General features: G+C 41.9%; 2 protein-coding genes across 10 annotated transcripts in view; one reads left to right on the top strand and one right to left on the bottom strand.

Annotated features, from left to right (window-relative positions):
* The window catches only part of TFG (trafficking from ER to golgi regulator), a 51,861-nt gene extending 48,680 nt beyond the window's left edge, over positions 1-3,181 (top strand). For both annotated transcript variants that reach the window (XM_088481151.1, XM_088481150.1), the window contains exons 7-8: positions 2,118-2,222; positions 2,415-3,181. In XM_088481151.1, the coding sequence (XP_088337277.1) occupies positions 2,118-2,222; positions 2,415-2,794 (485 nt within the window). In that variant the 3' untranslated portion in view covers positions 2,795-3,181. The remainder of the gene's footprint in view (positions 1-2,117; positions 2,223-2,414) is intronic.
* A 2,049-nt stretch (positions 3,182-5,230) lies between these two features.
* Positions 5,231-17,255, bottom strand: part of ABI3BP (ABI family member 3 binding protein) — a 515,514-nt gene continuing 503,489 nt past the window's right edge. For all 8 annotated transcript variants that reach the window (XM_088481142.1, XM_088481145.1, XM_088481144.1 and 5 more), the window contains 2 exons: positions 16,460-16,582; positions 5,231-6,261 (listed from right to left, as the gene is read on the bottom strand). In XM_088481142.1, the coding sequence (XP_088337268.1) occupies positions 6,146-6,261; positions 16,460-16,582 (239 nt within the window). In that variant the 3' untranslated portion in view covers positions 5,231-6,145. The remainder of the gene's footprint in view (positions 6,262-16,459; positions 16,583-17,255) is intronic.

Raw genomic sequence — 17,255 nt, 5'->3', positions numbered from 1 at the left:
ATTGGCTGACCATTAAGAAAATTCTACAGAAATAATTAAGAAGTTAAGAGGGTGGCATTGAATTATGGCTTAAACTGAGACACCCTCCTTTGAAAGATGCCAGTCTCCTTTTACATGTTTGGCTACCTAGGGGGGAATTCAGTTGTTTGCTCCGGCAGTTGTTAGTGATGAGCAATTCAATAGTTGCTTCGTTCAGGCGCGAGAGCCGGCCGGCATTAATGCTCGCATCCTGCTTAGGTGGCAAGTAGAAATGTGCAAAAAAGTCTGTGGTTTGAGTACCCTAACCAGGACTTTAGACTGGGTTAGCCACTATACGCGGCTAAACACTGTATACTTGGGCACGACAAGCGCAATAATAGGCGCCATAAACAAATGAATTGATCTGAGGCACACCCATTAGTTATTGCAGTGCCCAAAACAATTTAATTCCACCTTAGGACAGTATTTAATTAGACGTGAAAAACCGAGATCCGTGAAAAAGTATCGCCGATTGCGACTTTTCACCTGTCGGAAACTTATCTCCGTATTCAATTCCAAATACTTTTCGATACGCGGAAAGTCAATGCAATGTAATAGGCGAAAAAGATCCGCCTCTGAATAGGTGGAGAAAAGAAGTGCATTTTTTTATTTTGGACTGCAAAGGTGGGGAAACCACTCAGAACCCTTGGGACAGCCCCCCAAAGGACAACTGTGCCAAAAAATTCCTTAAACTTAAGAACATCCCAAAAAAGTACTTTCATTTTGGGAGTGAGAAAGGACAAAGTGGGGGGACAGCTTCAAAAACTAGCGAAATAAGGTTCTGGGGGTGCACAAAGAAGGGGCCAAGTGTTTTTGGGATCGCAGGTGCATTTATGACGGAGGAATTTCACTTTTATTAAAACGTCACTTTAGAGACATTAAAACATGCGTGTACCCAAAATATGCCAGGACTACTTATCTTCTCCAAAACTACTGCTTTATGCCATTCTTCACCACTTGTTCATATACGCTAATTAGAGGCAATTGTACCAACTTAAGTACCCCAAACAGTTTTATATGGACTATTCGGGTACTACTACATAGATCCCCAATGTATCTGCATCTTTTTGGGGGGTTCAGGCTGATTTCCCCAATTCTGACACCACTTTCTGCCTGTTCTGACTTTGCAGGTCGTCGTTTTCGTGTCTTAAGAATTGAATACGGTGAATAGCAGGGACGCGCACGATAAGTACGCGTCCAAAAGACGCAATGTAGGTGAAAAGTCTGGCAGGCGGACCTTTATCGCAGACGCAAAACTTATTGAATACCGCCCATAGTGTCTGGTGATCACTGAACAAGAAAACCCTACACTACAGAAATACTAGACCAGCCAGGAGGTGAGGGAATGGGGGGATGTGTAAAGTCCAGATCTTTCCCTCACAGCCTGGTTTCTGTAAACTCACTGGCTCTCTCATTTTGGCACTATAGGTTGGCTAGGTTACTAACTATGAGGCCTTGGTTTGGCTATCCATGTAATTCCTACACTTTTTTTCCTTTTGCTGGTTTGTATGATCTTGAATGAAATGCATTAACATTTTCAAGTGCAGATTTTAGGATGAAAACCTGTGTAGAACCTGCTATAGCACTTTTCCTTTTTTGCAATTTCAGTTACTAAAAAACCCCAGGTGTCTGCACATAATGTGCAGTTTTATAAGCAAGATGGATAATGTGTGTTTATTTTATGTAAAATCTTGAAGAAAAATATAATATTCATGTTGCAATGTGACCAGCAAAGTTGTCTCAGATGGGTGTGAGCCCCTATAAGCCCCTTTCCTTCTCCCTATTTATTCTTTTCCTCCCTTTTTCTTTGTTCTCCTGATACATTTGTAACATTTTGTGCTCTTTGTGGTCAGTGTTCTAATGAATGAATTTCTGTTCCCTGCAAGCTGAATTGGTGACGGTTATTGTGGTTGTATCCAGTGGTGTGCGTCTCACATCCTGATGACTTCCCCATGTAGCCTCTTTGCTGCTTTCCATTACACTTTGTGATCTCTTGAATGTATTTTCTTATTAAATATACCTCTATGCATTGTAAAACATGCTAAATAGATTTGCTTAGTTTATTTTCGGTTTATGGAAAATCTATTTTATTTTTTTAGGCCAAATGTATCAACAGTATCCACAACAGCCTGGATATCCATCAGTTCAAGGTCAGCCCCAGCCTCAAGCTCAGCCCCAGCAGCAGTATGGCATGCAGTATCCTGGTAAGAGACTCTGGAACACCAGACATCAGATGTGGTTTTGCTAGTCTGTCAGGAGGAATTGAATTGTTCTATTGTGTTCTAGGGCTGAACATGACATTTTGGATACTAGATACTGCAACTTATAATTCTGGAGGATATCATTAAACATCTGCTTAGATATTCAGTAAGGTTATTTTGTTTTTTCTTCTCTAGGTTACAATCAGCAAACATCCCAAGCAGCAGCAGCTCAGCAGTTCCCAGGCTATAGTCAGCAGGCTGCACAGGCTCCTGCCTCTGGATTTCAAGGCCAGCCACAGCAACTGCCTTCACAAACTTCTCAACAGTACCCGTCTGGTTCCTACCCACCACAGCCTTACACTACACAAGCCTCCCAGCCTGCTGGTTATAATGTCCCACCTACTTCCCAACCTGGAATGGCACAAAGCCAGCCAGGGAACTATCAGCCTAGGCCTGGATTTACCCCTCCACCTGGTAGCACTGTAACTCCCCCTCCAAGTGGGCCTAACCCATATGCTCGTAACCGTCATCCATTTGGTCAGGGTTATGCTCAACCAGGACCTGGATACCGATAAGTACAATATCATTACCAGGGCAAAGGCTGCTAGATAAGTTTCCTTCCAAACAGACTCCAATATTATGCTTACAAATAATGATAATGATCAGCAGATGAAAAGCGTTCTTTGCTTTTTAATGTTGTATAACTGGAGGAAGAGACCAAATGATTTTTGCTTTGATTGTATCTTCTCTGTAGCTGAAATTTGAAGTCCAGAAACCAATGAAATGTTTGGCACACTAGCCAGCCTTGTCAGACAAGTGAGCAAAAGCTAATTGAAGCCCCACTTATTTGGCTTGTTTTTAATGATCTGATGTGTTCAATTAGATCTGTTCTGAAGTATAAAGTAGGTATTATGTACAAATTCTAACAGTCACTTTGAAACCTAATAAAATATTAAAACTCACTTAATCATTGTCTGATTTTATCTAGTCCTGTGTCTGCCACTTGATTCTGCTTCTTTGTTAAACAGTGTGAATATGGGGTGGAAAGCATCCACTGAAGCACTGATTGATTGCTGATTGCTTTTTTTCATCTTTGTAATTTTTATTTTCCTTCAGACCTCTGACCATGCTGGATGCCTACCCACTGCACTAGGTCAATGATGATGTGTGGAATTACACAGTGCATGCTGGGATGTGCTGCTGGTGCCATACTTGCCTACCCTTGACCTAGCACCTACCCCTGGGAAGTATGGAGCATACAAAAGTGACTTCTGTGTAATCAAATTCAAGAAGCAGATTTTAGTAACCTTTATGGAAGCTAAGACTTTGTCAAACAACTTCTGATACCATTGCAGATAATAAAACATTATTGTAAAAGTGTATAGTACCAGTCAGTATCCTGGTCACTCATGGTCTGAAGCAGCATTCTAAAGGTGCGTACACACGTAACGAATTTTTGAATGATTTAACTATAATGATATCATTAAATCACTTAATTGTTCATTTATTTTGGATGAACGATAATCCGTCCAAGCGCGCTTCCGTTTGTAGTTGATAGTCCATTCTGACTGTCCAACATCACTATTTTCGTTCAGAAAATCGTTCATGTTGTACAGAATGAACGATGTCCATTCACTGTATGCATGATTAAAAAATTGTTCATCGTTCATGAAAATCGTTGACAAAGTCGTTCAGCATTTTAGTAACCAACGATTTTTCGAAACTATTTTCGTTCACTTTTTCAAGGGAAAATCTGAACAAAAATCGTTGGTTAGTAAAATCGTTACGTGTGTATGCACCTTTAATTTCATTTTTGCATAAACACCCACTGAAACTAACAGCTAAAAAAAAATCTATTTCACTACACTTACAAACAGCAAGCCTTTCATGCCAAGTGTTCTGATTTATGTAACAGACAATAAAGGCCAATATAATTTCCCCAAGTTCAAATAATCAAATGGTTTCCTCTTCGCTCAAGCTCACTTTCCCATTTATATTCTGTGCTTTAGTTATGAGCTAAAGCAATGGTCTGTTTAGTGCCTCTATCATAATGGAAGACCCCTAAACTGAAAAGACATGTTTCCTTATAAACAAATCTACTAATAGACAGATGTCTCTTATGTAAGAGTTTGCATCTGGAGCATATTTTATTTGCACCTGCTATGCTGGTGTATTACAGCTTTTAGCGAAGAACAATTTCTGGCCCATGGAAGGCTTGTGGTTGATGTCCTTTTAAAATACAAAAATAAGTCAGCAGGCCACAAGCATTACTTCCCCAATTGCAAGGTTTCTATATGTTTCCTAAAATAATCTTACCTGGCCGTTGTTTTCCTCTATGTACAGCAGACCTATTTTCTATGTCTATTGAAGGTCTCGGAGACTTGGCCTGTTGAACTTTATAGGTCTTGATTTGCTAGATTGTTTTCCCTGCTGTGCAAAAGTAGAAGTTACTTTACTGTTTGTTTTTTGCAGTTTTTTGTGTATGCGCTCATTTTCGTTTGTTATTTATGTACAGTTTCCTATAGCTCTAGCTGTCATGCCAACTGGTTTTAGCTTAAGATTTGTAAAATTAAGTCAGTGATGCTCATCTTCCAAAACTGCCCCAGCTGGACATTGATGCCTATGCTCACCCACATAAAATGTATACTTAAACAATTTGCAAGATTTGGAAATCGCAAAACCAGTAATATAACTAGAGGCAGTTGAGCAATTTTTATGTGTCATGGGATTGTAATGGTTTCCTTCTCTGTAACTCTTCTATACCGTATGTTAGTCATTTGATTCAAAAATGTATATTCTGATTCAAAAATTGTATTGTTTCAAATATCCACACAGTGTTTATCTGATCGAAATGGTATGTTGGGTATTAACATCTCTATAGTATCACAAATACATAATAGACCCTATTCTAAAGAAGAAATGCTTAAAATATATATAATGAAACCTAGAATCGATAAACCACCTTACAAATACAGAGACCCATTTCAGTGAAACAAAATGTAAAACCAATGTTTAAAAAAGATCAATATCTTTATTGTAGAGTTCATATACTGCTTTTTCAGATACAAAACCAGGTTGCATTTTGGAAATAAAGCTATATTGGATATACTGTACATTCTGTAGAAAGTTAATTACAAATCTATTTATAAATCACATGCTCATGTTAATTTTAACATAACTGTAGCCAGTAAAGTAAACTGTAATCTTGCACAAAAGATTGAACACTTAAGTACCTGCCTTGTTTGAATCTTCTATCCATTGAACATAATTGCAACGTGGCATAAGATCTGGGAGGAGATAGCTGATAGAACTTTGTTTAGAGATCACAAGCTTAATTTGTTCTGCTCTTACTGAATTAAGGTGTTACAATATCAATGATTTTATTTAGATATTTATTTTTCCAATATATACCTAGTCACCAACAATGATGATGGACATGGTGGCCCTACACATAGAAGCTCTGTCACCATAATGTGATGCATCTCCTCAGAAATAAACTTGCTAAAATAAATTAACATTGCCAGTGACGGTCCTAGATGACAATTACTGTGGATAGAGAATGCTTTAACTTGGTGGTTTCAAAAATCTAGTTTGAATAGAAATTTGCTTTAAAATATTTATTACAACATTGTGATAAATAACATAGACACTGCTGTTTCTTCTCTTTTTTTAAAATACCAAAAACAGGGAGCCAGCTTCCCGAGGTTTTATCCTATGAAGACAATATCTTTATTTTAATCTTGATAAATATGGAAGCAGTCTCTTAACGCCATAATCTCTATAACTTGAATTTTTCATACATATTTTACATTAGTAGACATGTACGTAGGAAGAGTAGATTGAAGCTAGCAATGTAGTCTATAGAACTGATGATCATTGTTGAAGTGAATGAGTCTACGAATCCCTTGTAGTATTCTGCAGTCTTCTTACCACTTTCCCGGTATTGCTATTCCACACTCATACCAATGGACGTAGCTGACGTGCGTCTGTCCTCCAATCTGCCCAAAGTCAACTGGCTGCTGCCGCACTGATCTGTAGAATCCTGTGCAAATAGATATTCATTGTAACTAAATGTATATGTAGCAGGTTGAGCAGTCTGAATGAACCCGTCTTTCAGCAGGACTTATCTAGATCTGTCTAAAACAAGTAGTTCTATTGAACATGATGGTGGTTTGAGGAGAAGCAGGAGATTGCACCAGCTAATGCAAGGGTTTGGTTGGATTGTTCTTCACTAAGTGCAGAGTTGGTGCATTTACTTTTGGATTGAAGTATTTAGGGTGTTCTAGCTGTGCTGAAGGTTATACCACTCATCACTTTATAAGATTCTATTTTTGCACCAGTTCTGGGCTGGTAGAACTCTGGTCATGTCCTATAGCAGGGGTTCCCAACTCCAGCCCTCAAGTACCACCTACAGGTCAGGTTTTATGGATTTCTTTAAACATGCACTAGGTGAGTTAATCTATTTTGCTGGGTCAGTAATTATGCCGCCTGCTTCCACAGACAGAAATCCTCAAAACATAACCAGTTGGAACAACATGAGAGGTGGGGTTGAGAACCACCATCCAAAAATGCATTTTGCACATTCTACACTAGTTCAAGCTTTGGCAGAAACAAGCAGTTTGTTTTAGATTAGACAAACACTTACAAATCTCATGGTTAATGTAAGTCCTAAATAAGGCTAACCCAAGCAGTCATTTAGAAAAAAAATAACTGAAAAGGTTATTTAATGAAAAAGGACCTATTCGGGTTATCTTTCATGTAACATTTACAGTGTGTCTTTAGATTCTTTATGGGTCCCCAAACCTTCGTGCGCTTTGTTTGCAGTTATTTCACACAAGTGGAGACTTAGGCCCGTATTCATTCAATTAGCGTCAAAGTCAGAATTCGCGGCTAACGTCTTCGCAGTTGGAAACTTTACACTCTCTTCAATTGCAAAGACTTTTCCCTTACGCGGAAAGTCAATGCAATGTAATAGGCGGAAACGATTCGATTACGAAAGCAGGCTGAAAAAAGTTACAGAATTGGGGTTTAGGGGTGCAAGCATTGGAAAACTACTCTGCACCCTTGGGGCAACCCCCCAAAGGATGACTGTCAAAAAAATCCCTAAAAAAAAAGTGGGGAACGCCCCAAAAAATGACTTTGATAATGGGGTGAAAAAGCTCAAAGTTGGGGTGCATACATAAAAAGTAGCGACTTTGGGGGGGGGTGAGGTGTTTTTATGATTGCAGATGCTTGCAACAGGTGGGTTTTTCACAATATTTTTTACTTCACTTTACAGACTTAAAATATGCTTGCACCCATTTTGAAGTACCCCAAATTTGACGAGACTACTTGTTTTCACCCAAAAATACTGCTTTATGCCATTCTTCACCACTTGTGCAAAGACGCTAATTAGAAGCTACTGAAACAACTTAAGAACCCCAAACAGCTTTGAGGCCTAATCGGGGGTATCCATATTGATCCCCAATGTTAGTGCACCTTTTTGGGGGGTTCAGGCTGATTACCCCATTTCTGACAGCACTTTCTGCCTGTTCCGACATCACGGCTTACTGTTTTTGCGTCCTTTGGAATTGAGTAGGGCGAATAGCGGGGGCGCGCCCAATAACTTCCAAAACACGCGATGTAGGTGGAAAGTAGATTCTGCCGACGGCGGCGAAATTATCACGGCTAATTGAATACGGGCCTTAATGTGCACCTTTAATGGACAGAACAGATTGTATTCTTACAGCGGACCTCATTTTATCTCTATCAGTCTATTGGTGTTTTGTGAGCTCACTTGTCACTGTGCCTTGCCAAAGCTTACAGTGTCACCTGCTTACAGCAGAGGTTCCCAAACTCCACCATTACAGGTCACATTTTAAGGATATCCATGCTTGAGCACGTGACCAAATTAGTACCTCAGTTAAAATTATTTAACCATCTAGACTTGGATATCCTTAAAACTTGAACTGTAATGGCGGAGTTTGGGAACCTCTGGCTTAGAGTATTTCCCACACTGCTGCAACATTGCATGTAAGAAGATTCTTGTTTCATGTGATATTAGAAGTTCCGTTGGATGACTACTATTTCTGTAAAACTAGCTTGGAAGAGTTCATTTGTTGTGTAATATAATACATTGTTCATGACAACTGACTAAGAAAACATTGTTAGTTGTTAACACGTTTTGAAAACAATCATATTTCAATAATCTGGCCATTGATGCTCATGAGTTTGGGTTGTATGCTTCAAATTATCCCCATTATTACACAATATGTCTTTCCTGGAATTTAAATAACCTACCCCCCCCCTGACTAAACTGCTTAAATAGAGGATCTGATCCTCTATGGTTTGATTAATTTAAATCATATTTGACTAATAACTGTTTATCATTGTAAAATGACAGTGTATGTTTGTTAGTTTGTTAATTTAGTATAAAACGTGTGGTACTACAAATCATCAACAGGCCTGTAGTGATGGGACTAGACTGATATTTATGTAACTACAAATTCATTTCAGATGAAAAATATACAGGGGCTGAAATGGGTATACTATATTATATTAAACTAGTGTAAAGAATCTTTGATACGTTGCTATGATTCTAAAGGTGCATACACACGGGACGATTAAAATTAATGATATTGATCATATCATTATTGTTCATGTCGCGCATTTTTTTGGTCCCCACCAACGACATACGATGTGCGGGCACGTATGGACGATAAAAATATCGTCCATCGCCCATGCATGCAGGCCAACCTGGTCGATATCGACCAGGTTACAACGATCGTGGGTCATTGGCCGTGTGTTGGATGATTGATATCGATTTCCCAGCACACCGGAAAGGTGCAGGACGATCAGTCAGCGATATCGTTATCGCTGATTGATCTTTACTTTGTGTGTACGCACCATTAATAGCCCTCCAATTATTTGAATGGAGCTGTTAAAAATAAATAAAATCCATTTACAAACCATGGGATTCTGATTGAGCGCCTGATTTCTGTTGACTGGATTAGCTGGTTCAAATAATTTCTTACATGCAGAGGTCCACAGGGTTCTATGCTACCGTCATGCTTTCAGCAGTATATATGCTACCACTGAAATAATCAGACAACATGGCCTGGTCTACACTGCTAGGCAGAAGGACAACAAATAGGTACACTAACATGGGTGGAGGAGCAGACAGCACACAGGAGGTGTTTTAAGAGTGCAGAGGGAGAGACGGCTGCTTGGTTCTGGAACAGTGGCAGCAACAGGGCAGTGCACAGAACCATCAGCGGGCGACAGAGGGACTCTGGTGCTGGACATGCACCTGAGAAAATCAAATCAATAAGACACAGATGCATGGACGTATCAGTGAGATGCATCCATGCATTGTTTTAAAAATGAGTGTAATATAAAAAAAAATGACGTGCTCCCACAGCACAACCAGCATCAAGCTTTGAAACCCCATTGCTGGTTGTGCTAAACACGGGACAAATGACGTAGGGGGTTCCCTGTATAAAGCACAACCAGCACCAGGCTAATCAGAGCCAGTCCTGGTTACCAAAATACAGGGGACAAACAACGTAGGGTTCCCCTAAAAAAAAACAAAAAACAATTTTCCCATTGACAAATCCTGAGGGGGGGGGGTCATGGTGTTTTAAGGGGCTACACCTCAAAAGCTATTGGAGGTACGGAGCTGAAATTTGGCATGGGCTGGTAGAACTGTCGCTCGGTGATGCATGCCAAATTTCAGGGCAAAAGCATAAAAGCTGCAGCCAGGACCCGGGGGCGGTAGCAGCAGAGAAATGCAGGCTCGGATTTGAAAGATCTGTGATACCTGCATCTGTGTTTAAAAAAAAAAAAAAGGCAGTGTCCCCACCCCCCAAAGGACAACCAGTACAGGGCTTTGGAGATCCAGTACTGGTTATGCTAAATACAGGGGACAAACAACGTAGCGGTCCACCGTGTTCCGCGCAACCAGCACTGGGCTCTGAGCCAGTCCTGGTTCTGGAAATACAGGGGAAAAAAAATTGTAAGGCCCCCTGTATTTACCAGAACCAGCACACCAGACCCTTTCTAGCATGGGGGTGATGCCACAGCCAGGGGAGCCCTTTCGCCGGGTCCCCCAGCTGAAGCATCATCCCTGACTGCTAGTCAGCCCAGGCCAGGGATCCCTTGGGAGTTGGGGACCCCCGAAATAAAGGGGTACCCCCTCTCCAGGACCAGACTGATAGCCCGCGGCTATCCCCAGCACCCCTGGGTGGTGGGTGCCGGATTGATTGTGTAGTGTGGTGCATATGAAAATATTAATATTGTCTTTTGCAGTGGTACTACAGGTCCCAGCAGGCATCCCCGCAAACTAGTACTTGAGAACCACAGGTACCAACAAGTGGGGCATTAAGGGCCCGCTGGTACTTATAGTACCTCTGCAAAAGAAATATTAAAATAAAACAAGGACAGTTTGGTTTAATATTTTATTTTTCCGCACCTTAACCTGGGGGGCGGCAGCCTTTAAGCTCTTTTACATGACTGCCGCTTTCACGGCGTCTTCACCTGGAGGGCTTCTGCGGCGTCTACATGCTTCAGCTGGTCTCTCCAGCTATCCGGTCGACGTACTGACTGGGTGGCGCCTCGCGCTGCTTTATATAAGCCAGCCGAGGGGGCGGGGCAATGACGCAGTGAGCCGTGATTGGCTCGTGATGGCCAACTTTGAATAAAAAAAATGGCGCCATTTTTTGAAAATGGGTACGCTCGGTTCTCACCATTGAAGTCAAGGGTGAGAACTACTCATTGGCTGAGAGGCAGAAGGCTCGCCTCTCCCAGCCAATGAGCGCTCCATTGCGGGATTTCTGTACTGAAATCCTGCTGCGGAGCTGTCATTCGGGTAGCAGTGTCCTTAGGGAACACTAATAATGTTCGTGGGCTCCCGTAATTGCGTTTTTTTTTTTTTTGCCAAGACCCTGGATTGCCTACTTTGGAACGAAGAGGACAGATCCACGCATAGGAGGGGAGTATGGATTTTTTTTATTACAGGTACTCCATTGGATTATCAACTGGAGAATAGGACAGATTGGCTTCAGGGATACTAGATGAGCATGTGTCAGTACATGTGTGTGTGCATGTATGTTTTAATAACATTTTTAATTTCTATGGTGTGTGGTTTTTTAATATTGCTTTTTGCTGTAGAACTACAGGTACCAGTAGGCCTGTAATGCCCTGCATGCTGATACTTGTGGTTCTCCAAGAACCAGCATGCAGGGGAGGCTTGCTGGGAACTGTAGTTCCACAGCAAAAGACTTTTAATTATTTCTTTGCACCACACTTTACATAATCAACCCGGCCCCCACCGGCCAGAGGTGCCGGGGATAGCCCCGGGCTATCAGCCTGGGGTGCCCTGGAAAGAGGGACCCCTTTATTGGAGGACCCTAGCTCCGGCCTGGGCTCACTAGCGGTCAGAAAGGGTCCGGTGCTGGTAAATATAGGGACCCTACGCATTTTCCCCCCTGTATTTCCAGAACCAGGACCGGCTCAGAGCCCAGAGCTGGTTGCTCTGAATACGTCATTTGTCCCCCGTATTTTGGCAACCAGGACTGGTTCTGAAAAGCCTGGTGCTGGTTGTGATTAATACGGGGGACCCCTACATCGTTTGGTCCACAACCAGTACTGGGTCTCCAAAGCCCAGTGCTGGTTGTTTTTTTGGGGGAGGGTGAAGCCACGCCATTTATTTCTTTAAAACAATCGGGTATCACGGATCTTCCAGATCCAAGCCTGCATCTGTGTGCTGCTTCCTCCCCTGGGTCCTAACGCCTGCACCACTGCCGCCAACGCCTGCTAGCCCCCCGCACCTTTCCCCCGGATCCCACTGCAGCTAACGCCTGCTTCCTTCCCCCCAGCTCACCTCCGCTAAAGCCCGCAAATGACTACTATCTTTGTGCACCCAAGTGAAGCCACAGTTGAGTGCACCTGCTGGAGGCTCCTACTGAGGCTACGCAACAAGTTGAAATTTCCCATCTATTCAATGGTGCATTCTTGAGGTAATAGTTTAAAAACTAACTTTCTCAATTACCTGAACCCCAAAAGGCCCTACCCTGGAACAATAGCTACCTAATAAAACAAACCCCAAGTCTAAATTCGCGCTCTACCCTGAGTTATGCCTTCCCAAAAATCCCCCATAGAGAACAGCAGAAAAGTGGTCCTAATTGAGTGTCAGAGAAAACTGACAGTTGGACCTTTAGATTACTTCCAAATCCTCAATTTTTATGTTTTTGCCCTGAAATTTGGCATGCAGCACCGAGCGATAGTTCTACCCGGCCGTGCCAAATTTCAGCTCTGTACCTCCAACAGCTTTTGAGGTGTAGCCCCTTAAACACCATGACCCTCCCTCCGGAATTCTCTATGGAGATTTCCATTTTTAGATGCAGCCTTAATATAAGGGCACGAGTGTACCCTTATAATATCTGCACGTACACCAAGATTATATACAAAGAAGGATTAAATAGAATCTGCATTGAAGTTTATTTAGCAACTTTATGGGGGTAATTCATTACTGGGATTAAAGTTCTTAGTTGTTACAGTATACAGTAATACACTATTGTATTATCTCTGTGTATTATTCGCATGTAAACCATCTATTACCTTGCCATTCCCATTTATGGAGTAAAATACTTTTTATATCATGTACATGGTCTTTAGATAACTGAGTATGATTTCAAGCTTTAATTAATATGCATAATACATTATGGCCCATATTCAATTGCCGGCGAAAAGTCCCGGACTTTTCGCCTGTTGAACTTTCCGCCTACATTGCTTGTTTTTGGAGAAAACACTTTCCGTGCATGTGACTGCTTTTCGCCCTTTTCAATTCCAAAGGACGTGAAAACGCATCCCGGCGAAACTCAAACATGCTGATTTCCCCTAATCTGACAGCACTTTTTGCCTAACACCCCCCCAAAAGATGCACTGACATGGGGGATCACTATGGATATCTACGACTAGCCCTGCTGAAGGTATTTGGGGTGCTTTAATGCGGTCAATTGCTGCTATTTAGCATCTTTGCATAAGTGATGAAGAATAGCATTTAGCAGGTTTTTTTTGGCTAACATAAGTAGTCCCAGCAAATTTTGGGTACATGAAAATGGGTGCAAGCATGGTTAAAAATTGCTAAAGTTAATTTTTTAATAAACGCACCTTCAGCAAACATCTGCAATAAAAAAAAACACCTGGGACATACTTGGGGGACCTCCTGGCGTCTATTTCACTAGTTTTTAAGTATGTCCCCCAACTTTGAACTTTTTTACCCACAAAACGAAAGTACTTTTTTGGGGGGGATCAAATGTATTTTTAATATATTCTTGACGCAGTTTACCTTTGGGGGACTGTCCCAAGGCTGCAGGGGTGTTTCCGCAACTTTGCACCCCAAACCCCCAATTCTGCACTTTTTTCGCCTCCATTCAGAAGCGAATCTTTTCCGCTGGTTACAAGGCGCAGACTTTTCGCACCGCCGAAAAGTCTTTGCAATTGCATACGGCGGAAAGTTTCCGACAGGCGAAATGACGTCATAGGTGAAAACTTTTCGCCGAGAGAGGCTTTTCGCCTGCAATTGCATACGGCCCTATGGGTGAGATAATCAGATGACTTGATAGATTTCATCAAAGGATATTTGGGAAGTTTCGGTCCAGTAAAAGCTTGCATGTTTAGCTCACATGGAGCTTTGGTTGTTATGTATATAGCGTAACAGCGGCAACCCTCTGTCTGGGTTTTCATGGCAAAAGGCAGAAAAGTAAGAAGACTGTATGGAAGATTAATAAAGTAATCCAGGGGGTCACAGGTGTAGCAATATCAGACAGAGAAAATAGGTTAAAGAGGAAAATATTGTGTCATATTCCATTAATTATAATAGTCCCTATTGATGAAAATAATGTTTTGTGTACTTTAACAATTAGACCCTCAGAGAGGAGAGGAGGTCACTCAGACCACCGGGAAATACACTTACACCGACTATCCTCAAGTACCACTAAAGCTAGGTACACACCTAAATGATGTAACACTATGTGATGGCCGATATAATTTCACCTACAGTCATATGATCCCAGAACACGATTTTGAGTGTTTACATTATGCCAGAGGTTCCCAGATGTGGCCCTCTAGGCACCCCAATGGTTCTTGTTTTAGAGCTATCCCATGGTTGAGCACAGGTGGTTAAATTAAATTTGAGGTACTAATTAATTAATCTGTGCACAACCATGGATATCTCTAAAACCTGAACTGTTGGGAAGTCTTGAGGACTGCGTTTGGAAACCTCTGCACTAAGTACTCTCCCAAACGACAACATGATCTATCGTGTTGGGGGATTGTATCCAATTAAGCCTTGCTCCTGTATACTATGTGCGGTTGTGTGTGTACACACTACACAATTTGCACCACATCGTACATCTGATGTACTGATGTGCAGTACATCAGATGAGACAATGCGATGAATGTGTAAATGATAGATTGGTTGTAACTACCAACATTGCACAATATATTGTTATAGTGTGTACCCACCTTGACAGGTCATGTGTTGTGGAATTATGTCTGTGGAAGCAGGTATGTTTGCTAACCCAGCAAAATGTATTACCTAATCTGTGCATGATTAAATAACGCCTTAAAATATTACATGTTGAGGTTACCAATGGATTAGGGTTGAGAATCCCTGGTATAAACCAGTCTGTGCACATTTCTGAATGTAAATAGGAGCTGCCGTGTGGTTTCTCCTCTGAGGTAAGTTGTGATGGGATAGGCACCTACTGTCCGAATCATCATTCATATACAAACTTTGCCTTATAAACAGAGGTGTAGCTAGGTGCCATGCTGCCCGGAGCAAGGGTATGTTTCGGCAACCCCCTCCCCTGTACTGAATTGTGGGCGTGGCCAACATGTGGGGGCATGTTACAGTTGAAAATACAAAATATTAAAAAATATTAAAAAATCTAATTTGGTGACAGAGGGCGTGATTCAGCAAGGATCTCAATTGCAAAGCTGCACGCAGGCATATACTGTAGTGTGTAGTGGACTTAGGCAGCTTTGCAATTGCGATCCTTCCAATAATGCAATTGCAGCAGGAGGTCTATATTTATTATTAAACCCATCAGTCAGTGACCTATTAATTATATATCAGTGGCCCACTGATATATAATCAACAGAACACTGGCTCATGGGTTCAATTATAAGTATAGGGGTTGGGTACCAGCTACAATCAGAAGGGGGGCTGCCACTGACTTTCCTCCCCCTCACTTGTTGTTGCATGTCCCCATCCCCTATATACAGTATTGCACAAATATTGACACCCCTATAAATTATAAAGTACATTCTGTAACCTGCCTGCCAGCCTATAAACAAAGTGCAGCCAGTGAGCCAGAACACACTTCTTCTTTTCCCGGTGTCGGTGCGGTGCGTCCCGGGCAGCTCATCTCTCCAGACTCCTGGCTAGAGACTCTCCGCGCGCCTGACGTCACACGCACTCAGGGGCGGATTGGCCCAGACAACCAGACCGGGAAACTTCAGGGAGCAGCCCTACATGGGGGTGGGATCTTTCTCCTGGAAAGATGAACACTTTACGCTTTCCTCCCGAGTAACGCGTCATGCACTACTTGGGTCAGGAGCGCAGAGTGAGGAAGCACTATGCGGCTCAGGCTGTCACTGACAGCTGCGACACACGGGCGGCCGGGCTGTAGGTGCCGCACGGTGCCAGAGACAGGCTGCGGCGCACCCTCTTAACTTTTCGGCGCCTGGAGCTTGCGCTCCACTGGAGCCGCCCTCCCTACGCCCCTACTTATAAACCAATAATGTTTGAAGTGTCATCTATTCAGTCTATGCAAAACATAATGATAGAATAAGCAATGCTTCAGAATCCATTTAAGGTAGCAGTATCTTATATCACATCATTTACATGACCATTGATGAGCAGAAGGACTAAACTGTAAAACATTAAAAAAACCAAAACAAAAAATTGGAGTTTGTGCCTATTCATGCATTACAGGTAAGAATGTATGATGTATGTGGACTTCACTTTTATATTCTTTTGTGCTGTAAAAAGCAACTGCAAATAATGGTAACACTTAGTACAAATATAGCAAGACCAGGTCATTTCTTTTCCATCCTAAATCTATGTGAATTATACTTTAAAAGCTATTCATTACCATGTTACATTGAGAGGAGAAGTAATGGTAAGAGCATAAATAAAACCATGTTACTTATATAGGCATTACACTTGCCTATATATATATCTATATGTGATATACCTTTTCTTTGTGCCAGATACTCTGGTCGAAGCTGCTGTCCTGTCCTCCCATCAAGAAATGAATCCACAAACTGACAATGATCCTCTCCAAATCCTGACTGATCTCCTATGTTATAAAATGTACCTACAGGTAAAAAAATGAATATATAAAAGTCAATATCTGGAGGAGAACATGAGTGAACAGTAACGCTGTTTATGTCATCCTTTCCATCCAAAATGTAAAATTGTCCCAATTTGTAAGTGAATTTATTTGAAATGTATGTAGAAGTAGTATACAACATTTACATGTTGTTTAGTGAATGATCATTGGGGGACATGGCTTGAACTATAAATAGCACTGGCCATTGTGTTTGAGCTCCACTTCACATGCAAGTGAACTGTAGAAAGTACCATACAGATATCCTCAGGCAGCAATATCTCCCCTCTCAAGCTCTGGAAACTGTCCAGCTGGTGCCTAAAGTATCACTGTAGGACAAAATGTGAAGTTCCTCAGACTCTCAGCCAGGGCCGGATTATAGTGAGGGCGACAGGGGCAGTCGTCACGGGGCCCCCACACATAGGGGGCCCCCCAACTCTGTCCCCGGCACCATCCCCAAGATGAACTGTGTTTAAAAAAAACCTAAAACTTTTAATGAGTCGTGCCGTACGATTAAGCCCCACCCCTGCATTTGGCTCTGCCCCTTCTGATGCTGGCCTGCTGCCACTGAAGTAAGCAGCAGTAATGTATGTATGGCAGAAGGGGGTGTCTGCTTTTATACCAAGCCTCCCCTTGGACATGATGAGTATCATGATAATCC

The sequence above is a fragment of the Taudactylus pleione genome, unplaced genomic scaffold (genome assembly GCF_031769625.1).
Source record: "Taudactylus pleione unplaced genomic scaffold, aTauple2 ptg000265l, whole genome shotgun sequence".
In the NCBI taxonomy this organism is placed as follows: domain Eukaryota; kingdom Metazoa; phylum Chordata; class Amphibia; order Anura; family Myobatrachidae; genus Taudactylus; species Taudactylus pleione.
Note: the sequence above shows the minus strand (reverse complement) of the source record. Positions and strands in the feature narration are given on the sequence as shown.